Raw genomic sequence first — 18,399 nt, forward strand, 5'->3', positions numbered from 1 at the left:
GTGGAAAGCAATATACATTTCTTTTTTTTTTTTCTTTTACTTAGGTTGGCTGAAGACTTTTGATGATTACTTCAGAGATCAGACACAACATATCCTAAATAACATGGTTATAAAACTGCAAGAAGACAACCGAAGGAAATTCATATGGTCTGAGATTTCTTACTTTTCAAAGTGGTGGGATGGAATAGATAGCCAGAAAAAGGATGCCGTTAAAAGGTTTGAACACCTTTGCTACTTCTTACATTCCATGTGGCATGTTCTGGAACTTTGTGTGTAATTGACTGCACTGTAAACTCGAGATTCCACTTGTAGTGCAGAATAATTAGAATAATCACACTACTCAAATTCTGATTGTTTGGGTGTGTTTACTGTTTTTCATTTATAAAGTAGAACTGTTCAGACAAATGGACCCCAATTACTAACTTCCCAAAAAGTTGAGTAAAAGTTTCCATGTCCAACCTTTAAGAGCCATTCAGATTGTAATGGGTTGTGATTACAAACTTAACTCCATTATTGGAAGTCATGTTAAAGTGCTGTTAATTGAATAATTTTTCATACTAGCTATTTATGTACTTCTTTCTTCAGTTACAACACAGTTATGAAATGAGAGACTTTTCTTTTTTAAATGTGCATTTTTGATAAACAAGCGGCAACTTCAATTGTGAAGTACTATATACCCTTTTTCTTCTTATTTCTTTTAAAAATTACAAGTCAAAATGGAATAAGTAAACAATTTGCCTAGACATTGAGACAAGAAAGCAAGCTGCTTGATAACCTTGAAGTAAGAATCTAGTTTACGGTACTTAAAAAAAAAAAAAGGCTGTTTTGAATACACTTTTGCCTCGAGACAGGATTCAACAGTCCTTAGCTCATCTCTGTGATTCCCTTCTTCACATGCCCCCCTTCAAGGTGCATGGGATGCATTGGGGTACTGTAAGCCTCATAGCTCCAAAGCTTAAGTAACCCTGGAAATCTTGAAAATGACTTAAAAACTATTAAAAGAATTATGTACAATGTATGAGTATTACAGTACAGTTGTTCATTTTTTGAGATGAAAAAAAAAAAAGCCTTGGAACACTAACCAGTAAATGATACCACAGAACTATGTACCTTCTTGAGGGAAATCAGGTATTAAGTTAAACTGCTGCAACAGTTACAGAAACTGCGCTAGAGATTATTTTTGCTGCATATTTTACAGTGCTCTTATTGGTATTATCTATAATATGACTAATTTCTGATATTTACTGTATTTTTTTCTTGGATTCTTTTAGCAGTTATTATGCTAGTGTACAATATAATTAACAAGATTAAATTATTTAATTATAGGAACAGCCTGATGCTGGAAGCATGGTAGTTATTTTTATTGACATCTTAATAGGGAGACTGGATCATCCTGTGATGTGTTTCAAGAAGGCATTTTAATGAGTGAGATGGTCCGAAGTGTTTATAGATATAATAAACTTTGAAGCTCTATCAAGCTCTCTAAAACAGTAAAAAGAATGGTAGATTAAGGATGGAAGATAGGAGTAGTGCTTTAAGTGTACAGTGTCTAGGCATCTTGATCAGTAGGCCTTCAGCACTGTGCAACATACTGTTTTATTTTTTGTAGTCTGTGCATGAAATAGCTATCTTCCTGATTTAAACAAAAAAAATACTATGCCATGTGCAGAAGAGGTACTAGTTTTTTGTTGTTGATTTGCACACACTGGCATTAAAAAAAATCACTGTATATTGATTTTTTTCTTTGATTAAAAAATGCAGGCTAATGTCGGAAGTAACATAATTTAGATTTTGGCATTGTGTCCCTTGCAGATACCTGTTGGGTATTCAGAAATGGATTTTAAAAATATCTTTTCTGAACACAATTTATATATTCTTCAGGTTAATAAAAGATGGACAATTTGAAATAGTAACAGGAGGATGGGTCATGCCTGATGAAGCCTCTGCTCATTACTTTGCTGTAGTAGACCAGCTGATAGAAGGACATCAATGGCTAGAAAGGAACCTGGGTACGTAGACTGATCTAAAATATAACTGTTAATACAGCAAGTTACTTCATATCTCTCAGGTCCTTTGCAGGCTTTCCTTACTCTTCTTTCCTGAAATGTTAAATGAGACCACTTACTGAAAGCCATAAGACTTAATTTCTAGTATTGACATCTCTATTTGTGAAAATCATGACAAAGGCCTTTAAATTATTTAAAAATGTATGTTCCTGCTATTTGTTTGGTTCCCTTTGGCAGGCTGTATTTATTAGGTTCTGTGTATTTATTAGGTTTTTAGATATTTTCAAAAAAAAAACACATGAATTTTAGTAGTAGTTGTAAAGCCAAAACCCAACATAGTGTTAGAATTGTTTGCGTTAAAAAGAAAAAAAGGCAACTCATTCACTTTCAGAACTTTGAGGAATTCTTGCAGTAAGGTTGACCGAATTGTTTTGGTTGTTGTAAAAGTTTTGTTTTTTTGGTTAGTTGCATAAATAGAGAATTCCTTTTACATTGGAACTATTTGTGTAGTGATTTTAGTGATAACAGTACGTCATTAAATTATTTTGAAAAGCTGTTTTACTATGTCATTTTTAGGACAAGGTGGAATGCTCTTAAACTAAAAGAGAATAGATTTAGACGAGACGTTAGATGGAAATTCTTTACTGTAAGGGTCATGACGCACTGAAACAGGTTGCCCAGAGAAGCTGTGGATGCCCCACCCCCGGAGGTGTTCAAGGCCAGGCCGGATGGGGCCTTGGCCTACCTGATCTAGTGGGTAGCATCTCTGTCTATGGCAGGGGGGTTGGAGTTAGATGATCTTTAAGGTCACTTGCAAACCCAAGCCATTCTATGATGATTCTTTCTTTTTTAGATAGCAATTTCTATAAATATAGCTTCTCATAGTTATAAGACTGTGGGGTAGAAGGGAAGTTTAATAAAAGGATAATACTGAATTGTTGTATTTTGTTTTTTTCTCTTTTTTTTTGATGAGAGAGTAAAAATGTATCTAAGGAACCATGTTGAAGAATCAGTTAAACAAGAGTTAGATACAGCTTCTTTACTTACTAATATGAAATTTACTTGCTAAGGTTTAGGTTGAATATTAGGAAGAACTTTACCAAAAGGTTTGTTAGGCATTGGAATGGGCTGCCCAGGGAAGTGGTTGAGTCACCATCCCTGGAGGTCTTTAAAAGACGTTTAGATGTAGAGCTTAGTGATACGGTTTAGTGGAGGACTTGTTAGTATTAGGTCAGAGGTTGGACTCGGTGATCTTGGAAGTCTCTTCCAACCTAGATGATTCTTTGATTCTGTGAAATTCAGGGAAAAGGCAATAGTAATTGGTATGATTCTCATAATTGCCATTGAAGTAAATAAATTCATTTTGAAAGAAAAGATAGTCCCAAAGCCAACAAAGGTTAAAATTATTTAAATTACACTGAAAATTCAACAAGTTACAACAGCTGTCTTCATTTGTTCATTTTCTTTCAGCTTTTCTTTCCAATTATAACATCTGGAAACTACTTAAATGAAAAAGATGATGTTTTGTTATGATTCCATGTAAAGATGTTTGAGACAAAATTGAAATAGTATAAAAGTGTAGAGCACTAATCTCAGTGTTTTTTGTTTAATGTAGTTAGAATGCCTTACCTCTTCGATATTTGATTTTTTTCATGAGTAATTATCTGTTTAATTCTAGATTGTTACTTCCAATGTGTGTTCTGCAGGAGGCTTAATATTCAGCTGTGCATTTTCTTTTATTTTCTTGGAAATTTTATCTGTAGTGCTTGGACTTGAGTTATATTGGTATAACTTTGTTTGGGTGAACAGCAAAACCTTTTCCTCCTCTTAAACTTCTTACCTTGTCAACAGGAGTAAAACCGAAGTCTGGTTGGGCAGTTGATCCTTTTGGGCATTCACCAACAATGGCCTACCTACTGAAACGCACAGGATTTTCAAATATGCTTATACAGAGAGTTCATTACTCAGTTAAAAAACATTTTGCAACTCAAAAGACACTAGAATTTTTTTGGAGACAGAACTGGGGTATGTATTTTTCCGTTATGTCAATTTATTTTATTAGTTTATGTAGGTAAAATATGGAGTTAACGTGAATAAATACTCTGAAAATCCTCACAGAACAGCTTGTTTAGAGAAGTTAGTCTAGAATTAAAAAAAGTATGTGTATATAAACGTTAGACTTGCAGTTCTTTAAAAAAAAAAAGAAAATCATCTTGTTCAAAAGCTTCGGGGAATTTTTGTGTAACAAAAAAGGAAAAGCTGTGTGTTAGGGAAGGGGTTAAAATATGAAAGCTGTGGTGTTGCTGTTGCTCCTCAGATCTTGCTGTTACTTCACTTTCATGTGTGTTTTTACTTTCTCTAATATTCCTTCTCCTATCCCTCTTATGAAATATTTATAGGGGAAGGGGAAGTGTTTTTTATGGTTTTTAGTTTGTTCTGCTACCTCCCAGTTAACAACTTTGAACAAAGGTTCACCTTCCTGTGAAAAAGCATATAAAAAGTATGTTTTATTTTATTAGAATAAATATAATTGCTTTCTTGTAATTTGTATGTTACACAGTTTGGAGGGTTTCATAAGTAATGTAGTAACTACATCTTAGTAGGCTGTGTCTGTAAATGAATGTACTTTTCTGTGTGAATTTCATTTTGCTTAGTGTACTGTACCAGCATTCTAATAAGCAATATGGTGAATGTATGTATTGGAGGTTTTCTTTCTGCTTTTTAAAATAAACTAATATGTCACAGCTTTATCAATATAGGGTAAAACAAGTTTATTTTGTACTTACTATTGAAAGGTCATAATGATTTTGAAGTTCTACAGTTTCTGTGTTTTTTAATGGGAGGTTGTAACAGTGAATATTCAAATAAAGTAATCTGCACAAGCAAACTTTTCCTGAGGTAAACATACAACTGTGAAAGAAATTCTGTTACAAAAACACTTAAGAAGTTTTTATTTTAATGTTGACATACGCCACTTCGTTTACATATTGCTTAATTGACCTGCCATTTTAAATAGTTGCATATAAAAATCCTGTGTATGATATGGTCTAATGTTTTGGCTTCAGAAGGCTTTCAAAAGAGATCAAAGATCACTGATCTGGTATAATATGTAGATATGTTACTTGAGATAGAGAACTCCTACAGTTGAAAGATAAATGTATATATTCATGGATAATGACATTTAAGTCACAAGTAGTAGTAAAATAGTTTTTAACAAAGGTCTGGAGTATAAATGCAAAGGTTTAGGATTACAAGGTTTTAAAGAGTATTTTCTTAAGTATTGTTGACATACTTTTCTTGGGAGCCAGGTTCCTTAAGATGTAAACAACATTCATCCCTTTTTTCAACATAAACTCACTTGAACTCATAGAATGGTTTGAGTTGGAAGGGACCTTAAAGATCATCTAATTCCAACACCTTTCACCGGACCAGGTTGCTCAAAGCCCCATCCAACCTGGACTTACACATTTCCAGGGATGGGGCATACACTTCTCTGGGCAACCTATTCCAGTGCCTCACCACCCTCAAAATAAAGAACTTCTCCCTAATATCTAATCTAAAAATCTAAATCTAGTCTTTCTTAATTTAAAACCATTAACTCCTTGTCCTTTCCCTACACACTCTGACAGAGAGTCCCTCCTCAGCTTTCCTCTAGGCCCTCTTTAGGTACTCGAAGGCTGCTGTAAGGTCCCCCCTGGAGCCTTTTCTTAACCAAAGATGAACAAACCCAACTCCCTTAGCCTGTTTTCATAGATGTGCTCCAGCTCTTTGATCATCTTCGTGGCCTTCCTCTGGACTTGTTCTAATACTTCCATGTCCTTCTTGCGCTGGGGGCCCCAGAGCTGAACACAGTGCTCCAGGTGGGGTCTCACAAGAGCAGAGTAGAGCTGATGAAGCTGATTGGCTGGAATTCCTTTGTGTTGCTCTTCAGGTGCTCTCCTGCTGACCTGTGACCCTCCTCCAGGCTCTGGGCATCTATTGCTGACACTGGCATCAAATGGGGAGGAGTGGGATGGAGTGAGGTTTCCCTCCCCTGGTAACTCTAGTTTAAGTTTTCCATCCATGGTGACTCTAGTTTAAATCCGTCTTAACCATCTTACAGCTTGGCAAGCCTATGACTGAAGATGCTCTTGCCCTTTTCTGAGAGCCGGAGCCCATCAGTCCCCAGCAGACCATGTTTCTCAAAGCGAGTCCTGTCATCTAAGTAGCTGAACCCCTGTCTGAGGCAACAGTCCTGTAACCATCTGTTGATTTGCCAGATCTGACTGGCCCTTTCATAGAATCATTAAGGTTGGAAAAGACCTTCAAGATCGTCTTTTTTGTCCGCACAGCTTTTGAGCCACTCTGCCCCAAGCCTGTAGCATTGCATGGGGTTGTTGTGGCCAAAGTGTAGGACCTGGCACTTAGCCATGTTCAACCTCATCCCATTGGCCCCTTCCCATTGACCCATCCTGTCCAGGTCCCTCTGCGCTCCGGCAGATCGACACTTCCCCCCAACTTGGTGTTGTGTGCAAACTTACTGAGGGTGCACTCAATTCCCTCATCCCAATCATCAATAAAGATATAAAAGAGGATGGGCCCCAACACTGACCCTTGGGGAACACCACTGATGACCAGTCACCAGCTGGATTTCAATCCATTCACCACCACTCTCTGGGCCCAGCTGTCCAGCCAGTTTTTTACCCATTCAAGAGTGTACCTGTCCAAGCCATGGACTGCCAGCTACTCCAGGAGAATATTATGAGAGATTGTGTCAAAGACCTTGCTGAAGTCTAGGTAAACTACAATCCCCTTCCCTTTGACCAGCAGGACTGATGAAAAAACTGTCCATTCTCCTGAGTCCTTTACTGCTGCTCCAGGGCTCTATGATCCATCTTGATGCTCTGCTGACAGCTCCTGACAGCATCACTGGTGCCCATGTGAAACAGCAGCAGTGAATAATAGTCACTGGGCTGTATGAGTCTCATTAGTCTCTTGGTGACATCCCTGATACGAGCCCCTGGTAAGCAGCAGACTTCCCTCAAGAGTGGATCGGTTTGGCGGATGGGTGCCTCTGTACCTCTCAGGAGAGAGTTGCCTATGACTATCCCGCTTCGCCTTTTCTTAGTTGCAGTGATTGTTATATAGGGAGCAGACCAGGCTGCCTTACGCAGCTCCACGCACTCCTTGCAATGGGTCTTTCCTTTTCAGTCTGCAGAAGGGTGAAGTGGATCTGTAAGGGCACCTCAGGCTTTAGGGAAGGCTCTTCCTCCTGCTGGTCCTTGCTGTTGCCAGCTTCCACTCTCCAGTGTTACTGCCCACCTCCCCAGCACCCATTCTGTGAGGGCCAGTGAGGGAGGTTTTGGCTGTTTGGCCATGGGCTGTGTGTCCCCTGCCGACTATGCTAGGATCCAGCTGCCTAACTTCTCCTCAGCCTCCCTGATGCTATGCAACCTTCTCAAAGTCTCCTGCAGCTTGGCCACCAGCTGCAGGAGGTCTTCCACCTGGGCACACTTTTTGCAGGCAGATTTGCCCCAGGGGAAAGTTCTAGGCACTTCCAGAAGTCAGAGGTTTGCACCTCATCTTCACCCCTCAGTAGCTCTGTCTGAGTGGAGGTGCCAACCACCGCTGGGGCAGACAGTGCAGATCGTGCAGCCATACTCGCAGCCTTTGCCCTGAGATGAGTACTTACCATTGTGCCTTGAGGATCGGGTACGGTGAGTGCTCTTGGCCTGGGCAGATCTGGGCGTGGGGCTAAGGTCTTGTGCCTCCTTCTCGGCCAGTGGGTAGGTCCTCTCTTGAGGTCCTCTCCCCTGCTGTGCCATGCTCTGTTCACTGCGCTCCTGGTTGCTCATGCTCCTTAGGGACTGCTTGTGGGGGGTGGCTTCGTGGAATAGGTAATTGGTATTTAGGGATTTTACCATGTGAGTAAACGTAAGGGTCACTTAAGCCTTACAGGAACTTCAGATTCTCTTTAAAATTAAATTTTGAAAGACCTTCTTGTGAGACTTGACAAAATTTGTGTAGATCTCTAGTTCTGGTGAGCTAAACTTTAGTAGATGTATTGACTAGTTGGAAAATGTAAGATTTTAGAGGTAGTCTCAGGACTGCATAGAAGTATATGCACTTCTGTGTACATGTACATAAAATCTATGTATAGGTATGTAGAATCGTACTGGTAGTTTAATGAAGTTGTGTGTTTGAGAAATTGAGATATTGCTAAAGTTGACCAATTCAGATTTTGTGCTAAAATGAGAATGACAACACCTTTTTTTGGTGGTTTTTTTCCTTTATTTTTAAAAATTCTTTTGGAGGTATGTTGCGTTTGTTTTATTTATTTATTTTTAATTTATTTTGCTGTTATTCACTTGAAGTATAAAAGATGATTTTTATTCATCTCTAAAATTCTGGAAATAACAAGATTTATCTGTTTGGAAAAAAAATAACTTTTCATATCTTTCTAAAGCTGCTAGTGCTTGATTAGGATTCTGATCTTTGTTGTATCTTATTATAGACTCTTTATTACGTAAAACAGAAACAGAGAAAATTTCTTCTCTACATAGACTCCAGATACGGATATTCAAAAGAAGGAATTGTCTTGGTCTGATGTTTTTAATGCAGTTCTTCAATTAAGATCATGGAAATGATTTAGTTTTGGCAAACTTGAGAGCTCATAGTAAAAGTGTGCTTGTTTTAATTCCAGATTTGGGATCCAGTACAGATATCCTTTGTCATATGATGCCTTTCTATAGCTATGATGTTCCTCATACTTGTGGTCCAGATCCAAAAATCTGCTGCCAGTTTGATTTCAAACGTCTTCCTGGAGGAAGAGTAAGCTGTCCGTGGAGAGTTCCACCAGAGGCCATTCATGCTGGAAACATTCAACACAGGTACAGTTTTTACACATTGTGAAAAGGAAAAACTTAAAAAGCTGGTCAAAGATACGTATTACAGGATGTCACTTCGAATCATCTCACTTTCAAATACTTTCTTTTCCCTATTTTTATCTCTTCTGGTTCACTTTGCTTATGTTCACCTCAGAAATCCAAACAGCAAAGTTGTTGTGGTTCGTTTGTTAGTGAGTTGGTAGCACAAACCTTAAAAGAATCTGGAGTTGCATCAACTTTCCTGGTTTCTTTGTTTTGTTTTTGCATAAAAGATCTTCTTTCCTACCACTTTTTTATTTTTATTTTTTTTATTTTTTTAAACTACAGATCAGAATTCTTGTCTAACTTGACACATCTGAGGATCTGTATTTGGTCAAGGCAGTACTGTCAGCATCAGTGAGCATTTTACTGCTCTGAAGTACCAGTATATTGCAAGTTAAAGTATGTAAGTGACTTTTGGGTGCAGGTGGCTTATTGTCTTCTACAGTGTCAGCTGCTGCAGTATCAGAATAATTGTAGGTGGTCATAGTTCTCAAAATTCTTTGAAACTTCCTTAAGTATGAAAAGCAGAAAAAACAACATGCATGGAGTTAATGCTTTGCATCTTTATCAAATATCTTTACTGTTCTTTATTTTACTGTGTATCCGTAGGTTTTAGCTACTTTGATGTGGGCCAAAGTCATAATTCATATGCATTTTATAATATTTAAGCTTATACTTTAGAAGATAGAAAACATTCTGTTTAGAGGGTTCTTTTCAAAGTTCCCAGGTCATTAGACGTAACATTCTGGTAGTGAGTAATAAATGAAAGCAGCATGGAAATAGAGCTTTCCTGATTTTTGGCTATAAATTTATTTAGCACTATAATTGAGATTTGTATAATCCCCCCAAATCTATATTTAGTTTTTACTAATCCACTGGCAATAGGCTTCAAGTACAAAATCCAATTGATATATAAAGATATAAAAAAAGATATAAAAAGATATATAACTCATGGTTTACTGTAATTTTTGTGAATAGATAATGATTTGTCTCCTGCCCGTGGAAGACTTCCGGGATAGCATGGTTTAGTACGCTGTAACTGCAATACAGTCAGGTATTTTCCATGGTATATCCTCACAGTAATTGACAATCTGTGGCCTAGGTTTCCTGGACTGGAAACTTTAAATGAATCTGTGTCCTGTGTCTTACGTGTCCTGTGTCTTACATGTCGTGTTAAAAAAAGTAAAAATAAAAAAATGAAATTTAATCCAATTCAGGTTTTTCAGATACAAATATTGATTATTTTTTTTAGCACTGGTCAGAACCAAATTTTAAAGTTTTACAAAGCCACTTCTCCGTTTTGAAAATAAATAAATTGAAGATGGAACAGCTAAAGGTTTTTGCAGAAAGAGATTGTATTCTATGGTCCTGTTTACTGTCTTCAGGCCTTGTATAACTAAAACCATCTGTGAATTCAAGAGCTGGAAATGTAGGCAGGTGTTTAAAATTATTGTAAATTGCTGAGTATGTTGTATTACAGACAGAGGGATGACTTAGGTTTTAGTCTTGATGCTGCAGTTTTGAAGTGAGCTGCAGTCATCAGAAATGTGATTTGTGATGATGACACATTAAAATATAACATAATTGTAATATTTTAGAGATGGAAATGATAAGAGAAAGTAATTTGAAAGTAGAAAAATGAAAGTTGAAGGTGACGAGAGCGTAGATAGAAGAATCATATCGAGATAGCTAGTGCTTATCAATAGTAAAAAAAGGCTCACATCTTTAGGTCAGTTTTAAAAAGTAAAATCTTGAATAAGTATCACAATTATTGGAGTCAAATATAAGTATATGAGCAACAGTTCTTGTTTAACAAATATTTGGAATATGTAAGCTATGAGAGTAATGTAGACAGCCTGCTTGGAATGTATTTTAATTGATTACTTAATTTGTTTATTTATTTTGTCTTAATTTATCTCTGAGTTTCCAAGATGCAACTTTTGCGTAATGATCTAAATTAGACCTTGTGTAAGAAATGATTCTTTCATCACGTCACATGGAATCAATAAAAGAATTGAGGTGAACGTATAATGAAGGTATGATCAATCCACAGGTATGAAGGTATGATCATCCACAGTCATCATTGTGGATGTGGTCTACCTTGACTTCAGTAAGGCTTTTGATACCGTTTCCCACAACATTCTCCTCAAGAAACTGGCTGCTTGTGGCTTGGACTGGTGTACACTTCGTTGGGTTAAAAACTGGCTGCATAGCCGGGTCCAAAGAGTTGTGGTGAGTGGAGTCAAATCCAGTTGGAGGCTGGTCACTAGTGGAGTCCCCCAAGGCTCAGTACTGGGGCCAGTCCTCTTTAATATCTTTTGCGATGATCTGGATGAGGGGATTGAGTGCACCCTCAGTAAGTTTGCAGATGACACCAAGTTAGGTGCATGTGTTGATCTGCTCGAGGGTAGGAAGGCTCTGCAGGAAGATCTGGATAGGCTGGACCGATGGGCTGAGGCCAACTGTATGAAGTTCAACAAGGCCAAGTGCCGGGTCCTGCACCTGCGGCGCAATGACCCCAAGCAGCACTACAGGCTGGGAGATGAGTGGTTGGAAAGCTGCCTGGCAGAGAAGGACCTGGGAGTACTGGCTGATATCCGGCTGAATATGAGCCAGCAGTGTGCTCACGTATTCAAGAAGGCCAACAGCATTCTCACTTGTATAGGAAGCAGTGTGGCCAGCAGGTCTAGGAAAGTGATTGTCCCCCTGTACTCGGCTCTGGTGAGGCCGCACCTCGAGTACTGTGTTCAGTTTTGGGCCCCTCGCTACAAGAAGGACATGGAGGGGCTCGAGAGAGTCCAGAGAAGGGCAAAGAAGCTGGTGAGGGGTCTGGAGAACAAGTCTTACGAGGAGCGGCTGAGGGAGCTGGGGTTGTTCAGCCTGGAGAAGAGGAGACTCAGGGGCAACCTTATTGCTCTTTACAGGTACCTTAAAGGAGGCTGTAGCGAGGTAGGGGTTGGTCTATTCTTCCATGTGCCTGGTGACAGGACAAGGGGGAATGGGCTAAAGTTGTGCCAGGGGAGGTTTAGGTTGGATGTTAGGAAGAACTTCTTTACTGAAAGGGTTGTTAGGCATTGGAATGGGCCGCCCAGGGAAGTGGTTGAGTCACCATCCCTGGAGGTCTTTAAGAGACGTTTAGATGTAGAGCTTAGTGATATGGTTTAGTGGAGGACTTGTTTGTGTTAGGTCAGAGGTTGGACGCGGTGATCTTGGAAGTCTCTTCCAACCTAGATGATTCTGTGATTCTGTGATCAAGTTGAAGTATACCAAGTCTCAATATGACCTCTGAAACTAAATCTTTTGCATCAGTTTTCAATAGACAACTGGAAACAGTAGATAACTTGGTGTCTAACACAGAATTGAAATAGGATGATAGATATCTAAGAAAAAAGTAAAGCTAACACATTGTTTTTGAGTTGGGCCTGGCTTATTTATGTTTGATATACTAAAAAGAACATGGGAATTTCCATTTTTTAAGCCTGGTTTCAAATAAATACATTAAAATAAAGGAAATGCTGTTTTGCTGGATAATGCTAAAAATATTTCTCATTTTAATAGACAAAGTTGGAATATTGCAGGCAACCAAAAACTTTTCTGATTGGACCTGTGTAACAAAACAAGTTTTGCAGTTCTTATGAAGAAGGGATCTGAGAAATAAAGGAGTAATTGGAAAATCTCTCTCTACATTGTAAGCTTTTCAAGGCAAAGATTTGTAGCACACTAATCTGTCTCACATCTCTGGTTTGTTTTTTAAGACAGGAAAAATACAAGAGGTCTATTCTACGTGAATCTGAATAAAGTAGTATTTGATATACTTTTCATTAATTCAGAGGCGAGGTTTAGGTCACTGACCTTTTATAATGCTAGAGTTGCAATTAAATTGGTAAAACAGATCTTGAATATTCAGGTAGGATAGCTTTTAATTTCAATACTGTTATGGCTAAACATATGTACTGAAGAAATATTCAATTGAAAACTTAATACTAGTATCTGTTGGATTTATAATTGACCTGCAACTTTAATTGTGATTTGATAGGAAGGAATGAAACAGCAGCCTATTTGAAAGTCTGTACTTGTGTAATTAACTTCAGAACAGTGTAGGTTATAAAGATTGTTGTTGCATATGACCAGTCTTTCAGCTGCATCTTTATGTTGAATTCTGAAGTTCTATCTTTTCAGCAAACAACTTGTATCTGTGTTGTAAGATTGGTTACACCAGGAAGAAAACAAAACAAAACAGTTTTTTTTTTTCCCTCCTTGTATAGAAATGAGTTGTTTTTGTTAGGGAAAGCATGGCTTGTTTTGGTGTATATGTCTCTTTCCCATGCATGGAAATAGGAAAAAATGTATACTGCAAGTTCTGTACTTCAGAGGAGTAGAAAATGGGCTTTCTCTCTCTTCCCGTACTGTTCAAAAAACAATTTCACCGTTCAGCTTTTTTCTGTGTGTGATTGATCACACCGCTCAACATGCAACTGGCAAGTAGAATTGTACCGATGTGGCATTGGTGGTTCATGATTGCATTTGATTGCCAATTCTTGGGGTTGGCACCCTATTAGGAAGTAATTATCCTGCATTAAGATTCCTTCACAAAATCACCTAAACAGAAAATTGCAAATCATCCAAATGGTTTTGTTTTCTAGTTGAGATTACAAAGCAAGGAGTGAGGCCCTAGTGCTTAATGTGCTATATAGGCTTAAGTAGTAGTCATCATGACATTACAGTTCCTGTTGTCAAACGTGTCACCTTGGACATGCTGTTAGCTGGTGCAGAATCTCTTGTGATTCCCACAGGTGGCTGCTGTTCCTCTTCTGACAGAAGGAGGAGGTAAAGCAGCCTTTTAAATTGGTTTTGATATGTTATAAACAAATATTTGCAATTTCTGTGTTAAAAGGAAAGACTTGTGACGTGAAGAGTTTCTCATGATTTTTCAAACGTGTTAAGCATTCAGAGATAATCTGAAGGCTTCCCAAAGAAAGATGAAAATTATTCTTGATGTTGTTACTGACTTGTTCTATTAATACCATATTGATGTAAATTCAGTATTGCCAACTTAAGGCACAGTTAGGATTGCTCTGAATACTAAGAACTGCATAATGTATCTTGTCAACAATTAGTAGAATTTTTAACTTTATGAAAGCAAAGTTGTTGTAAAGCAGAAGCCATTAAAATGGAGTTGCTGCTGGTATGGTATAGTTATTATTACAGGGATAGAAAAAATTTATCATGACTAATCCACTTGGTTTCTGGATTTTTATTCAGGTGTGTAGGATAAAAATATATCAGAATGCACCTTTGCCTAAGGGGAAAGAATTCATGAATCATGGTGGAAGCTCAGGTGTTTGTTTTGTTTTGTTTTTTACAGATTTTTTTTCATCTTCAGCAAATTCTGTCCGAGTGTTCCTGATGACTCTTTCATCAGAAATAATTTCTTCTAATTGAAATAAAATAATAATTTAAGAAGTTGAGAGCAACTTTTCTGTTAATAATAACAACAACAATAAATTTATTATTATATTTTATTATTAAATTATTAACCATGAATAAATGTTATTAATAAATTAATATAATAAATAAACAACAAATAATTTGTAGTTGTTGTTATTAGGTATACCTGACTTGATACATCAAATTTTTCATTGGTGTTTTGCAGTGAAACTGATATGAAACTTGGTTGCACTGGATCCCACTGCTGCCCTAAAATTATCTTAAGTATTCTATATATTAAAGTAGTTTGAAGAAACTGTGAACAACACTGATGAATTTTGCAGTAGATTTGGGGGAGGTAGGGGGAAAACAACTAGAGGGGGACTTTGAGGAGAGATGCCAAAGACAAATATCCTGTTAACTATAACCTTTCTTAGAAGTCTTTTTTTTTTTTTTTCCAAAGAGATTCTGAAATGAAGTATTTTTCTAACAATAGAATGTATGGAAAGTTTAGGCAGGCTTCTTATAAGGTCGAATCAAGTCTTCTGTTACACCAGTTGTTGTATGGGTTGTGTGGAGAAGACGACTTTATATTAAAATCAGCATCTTGTTGAAAGCTGTGGAAAATACTGATAAATACTTGGTAATCTGAACTATAAATTAGGCCATAGACAGAGGAGAGAGGCAGGAGGAAAGCTGCCGGTTGGGTGTATTCTAACATCAGCAGAATTGCAGATCTTCAACTGAAGATTTTGTGCTGCCTTCTTCCTCCCTCCAGTGTACATTCAGACCTTGTGTTTACTCAATACTTTTAAAATCTGATAAGCAGATGGACAGACCTTGACCTGTTGATCAAATAAATATGGGTTTCAAATATACTGAATTTGTTTTGGTTCTTGCAGAAGTGTTTATATCTTTGAGTATGAATTCAAAGTAAATGATAATGGACCACTTAGGAGACTTCTGGACAAAAAGCTTATTGGAATATGGAGTTTGCTGCGGTTCTCTCTTTAACACTTTTTCTCATTTATGTCTGTTTTCTCATATATATTAGTATTTATATTATGCTTTATACTCCTTGCTAGCATTATTCCCATAACTTTATTTACAGAGGATCAACATTTGAAGATTTTGATAGGGACTGTGTTTATGGGGGAGGGAAATGGATCTTTTCAGCAACCCAGACCTCAGACTTTTAACTCTTAATACTTGTAATATTCTGCTTAATGAAAGAACTTATATTTTCCTTGCCAAAGATTGAATAGGTGCCAAAGGAGAATTTCACTGGCTTTTCTGTGTTTCGTTTTTTTGTTGTATTTTTTTGTTTGTTTGGTTTGTTTGTTTTAAGGCTCTTTTTTTTTTTTTTTTTTTTTCTTCAAGGTTAAGAGGGCTTGACTGTAAGACAGGCAAGAAGTTGTCTGAAGGGGGAAGAGTAATTATTAGCAGTGGTCTTCCGCCAGATTTTGTTTTTGCAATGCTGGAGGCTGGAGTTCCTCAAAGATTAATTTATGGGTATTTTTTCTGTCAATCTGCAGATATGAAGCAAGGTGTCCATGGGAATTACAAGAGGGAGTGAGAAGAGCTTGCTTATTATTTTAAATAAAGTCTAGAGAGGATTAGGATTGTTATCTAAATATAAAACAGGTAAACATAAATTAAACTGAAGGTTAGTTTTGGCACAGGAACAAATTGATGAAGACTGACCTACAGTTTAAGACGGAGCTTGATAAGTTTATTGGAGGATTTAATTAGCATAATGTCTGCAGCAATAGTTGGTTGAGTGTGGTGTCCCAGTGGAGGGAATTGCATCCAGCTTTTTGTTACAAAGTGAAACAAAAAGTTTTGTATGTCTTGTTTAGGGTTACAATAATGAACAATTTGATATCTAAGAATTGATTCAAATACTGAACTTTATTCTTCTGTCTTCTGAATTGCATTATGTTTTGTTTTGTTTTGTTTTTCCAAGGGCTTGGATGATTTTAGATCAATACAGAAAGAAGTCAAAGCTTTTCCGTACTAAAGTTCTGTTGGCTCCACTAGGCGATGATTTCCGCTATGCTGAGAGCTCAGAATGGGATCAGCAGTACCAGAATTATCAGAAGCTGTTTGATTATATGAATGCTCATCCTGAATTGCATGTTAAGGTAAATGCATTTTTTTTTCTGGATTGTGGAGAAAACAGTATTTATTAGTATTTTTAAATTCCTTTTTTTTTTTTTAATTTATTTACCTAGTATGTAATAGAAGATTAGTTTGCTTAGACAGATTTTGTTTTTAGCTTTAACACTTCCTCCCCCTCCAAAGGAAAAACTTTGCCAGTGAAATTGCCTCCTTGAAACCTATAAATAATATACAAACTAGATTATTTTAGAAAACAGTTCTTTGGGTTTGATTTGTTTATTAGTGTTCTCCCCCCGGCCCCAGGCTTCAGGCTTTGTTATTTAAAACTCACAGGGTTTGTTTTTTATTTAAAAGTTTGTTATTTAAAATTATTTGTATTATCAGAAGATAAGGAAACTTCTGTTGCTTTGCTTCTGTCCTCTTGGTTTTATGTCATCTGGTGGCAACAAACAGAAAAAGAAAACAGAGAGGCCATTGCTGGGACATGTTGTTGAATACAATAAAATTGAAGACTAACCTGACTACAAAATGAGTGAATTACGAGATGAGACAATATTTTAAATCACTATCTTTGAGTGTTAATATACATATTCATACATTCTGATGTGTAAACTGGGTATTTCGAAGACTTGTACTATAGATGCTTTCTGTGCTCTGACACCTTTTGATCATTTTTCAATGTGGGAATGAATGAGAGGTAGTGGAACATAGACTTGTTTTTTCTCGAGTATTAATTGAGAGCATTATTGCTGCTTTCATGTTTGGGCTTTTTAAATATGGTCAACTCTTTCTCACACTTTTTTTTTTTTCAGTGTGTGTGTACAGTGTTCCCCACACATACCTTCTTTTTTCCCATGCATCTAATAATGGAGATTTGAGTAGTGCATTAGTTCTTCCTGCTGGCTTCTGGACTACGTGATACAGATGGCATGACAAATGTGAATGTTTGCTGTGCCTTAGTGGAAGGAGATAGGCCTGGAAAGTAGTCTTTGCTCATCTTGCAGTCACGAGCTTTACTAGAATGTACAGGTAGTTACTCTTCACACACTAACAACAATACTTCATTCCTACTAACCTGTGCTGTGTGAATTCTTCATTGGGACAAAAGTTGAAGGCTCTAGCTCTGTTTTTGTTCTTCAAGGACTGTGTCTGGAAGGTTCTGCTTGACCATTGACAGGTTATCTAGGAGTCTACTTCATTAGCCTTGGCTTGTCCACCTCAATTAAAGACATGGGGATCACGTCAACCCTTGCGTCCTTGTAGAAGTAGGCACCTAGCATATCAGGCACTACAGCTTGTCTCCTTATTTGTGTATGTAGGTTTTTTTCCTTTTTATTATTATTGTTATTATTATTATTATTTTAGTTTTTAAAACAGGTGTCATTTATGCTTGGAAGTATGAGCTTAGCAGCAGAAATTTCACCTTCTGCTGCAGTTTCGTTAGTGGAGTTTGATTTCACAGGCAATTAAGAGGTCAAAGTCAACTTTCTAAGAACTTTGATTATGTAAAGGTTCTATGTAGAGTTCACAGTTCTTCCTTAAGAACTTTGTTGTCTAGGATATTACTGCTTAAACAAAGGACTGTCTACTCTGCCTCTCTAATCTTATTTACCCTTTCAGTCAAATTTGAGATATTTATGTAGTGGATATGTCTGTAGCATTGAGATCCTCATGCTACCAGCTATTTTATGGTCCTAAGATTATGTGCTGGATAATATTCAGTAGTAATACGTACAATACAAATACCATAGTAATAGTAAGAAAACTATTTTGCTTTTCAGGTGGTTTAACCTCTCTTACGGAGATCTATTAAACTGAGACTTTTAATATGCCAGTAAAGGACTATTCCAGGTTATTTCACCATTTTTTCACTCACCTGACATGAATTTGAATTTTCTTCAACTTTGCTGGTTCCTCCAGTGAGGCTTCCTTTTTCT

General features: G+C 37.2%; 1 protein-coding gene across 1 annotated transcript in view; it reads left to right on the forward strand.

The window, feature by feature from the left end:
- The window catches only part of MAN2A1 (mannosidase alpha class 2A member 1), a 139,155-nt gene that overhangs the window by 34,916 nt on the left and 85,840 nt on the right, over positions 1-18,399 (forward strand). The window contains exons 5-9 of the mRNA XM_083817586.1: positions 45-216; positions 1,882-2,009; positions 3,858-4,031; positions 8,689-8,875; positions 16,308-16,485. Coding sequence (XP_083673712.1) covers positions 45-216; positions 1,882-2,009; positions 3,858-4,031; positions 8,689-8,875; positions 16,308-16,485 — 839 coding nt within the window. The remainder of the gene's footprint in view (positions 1-44; positions 217-1,881; positions 2,010-3,857; positions 4,032-8,688; positions 8,876-16,307; positions 16,486-18,399) is intronic.

Source organism: Anser anser, assembly GCF_964211835.1.
Source record: "Anser anser genome assembly, chromosome: Z".
NCBI classification, from domain to species: Eukaryota; Metazoa; Chordata; class Aves; order Anseriformes; family Anatidae; genus Anser; species Anser anser.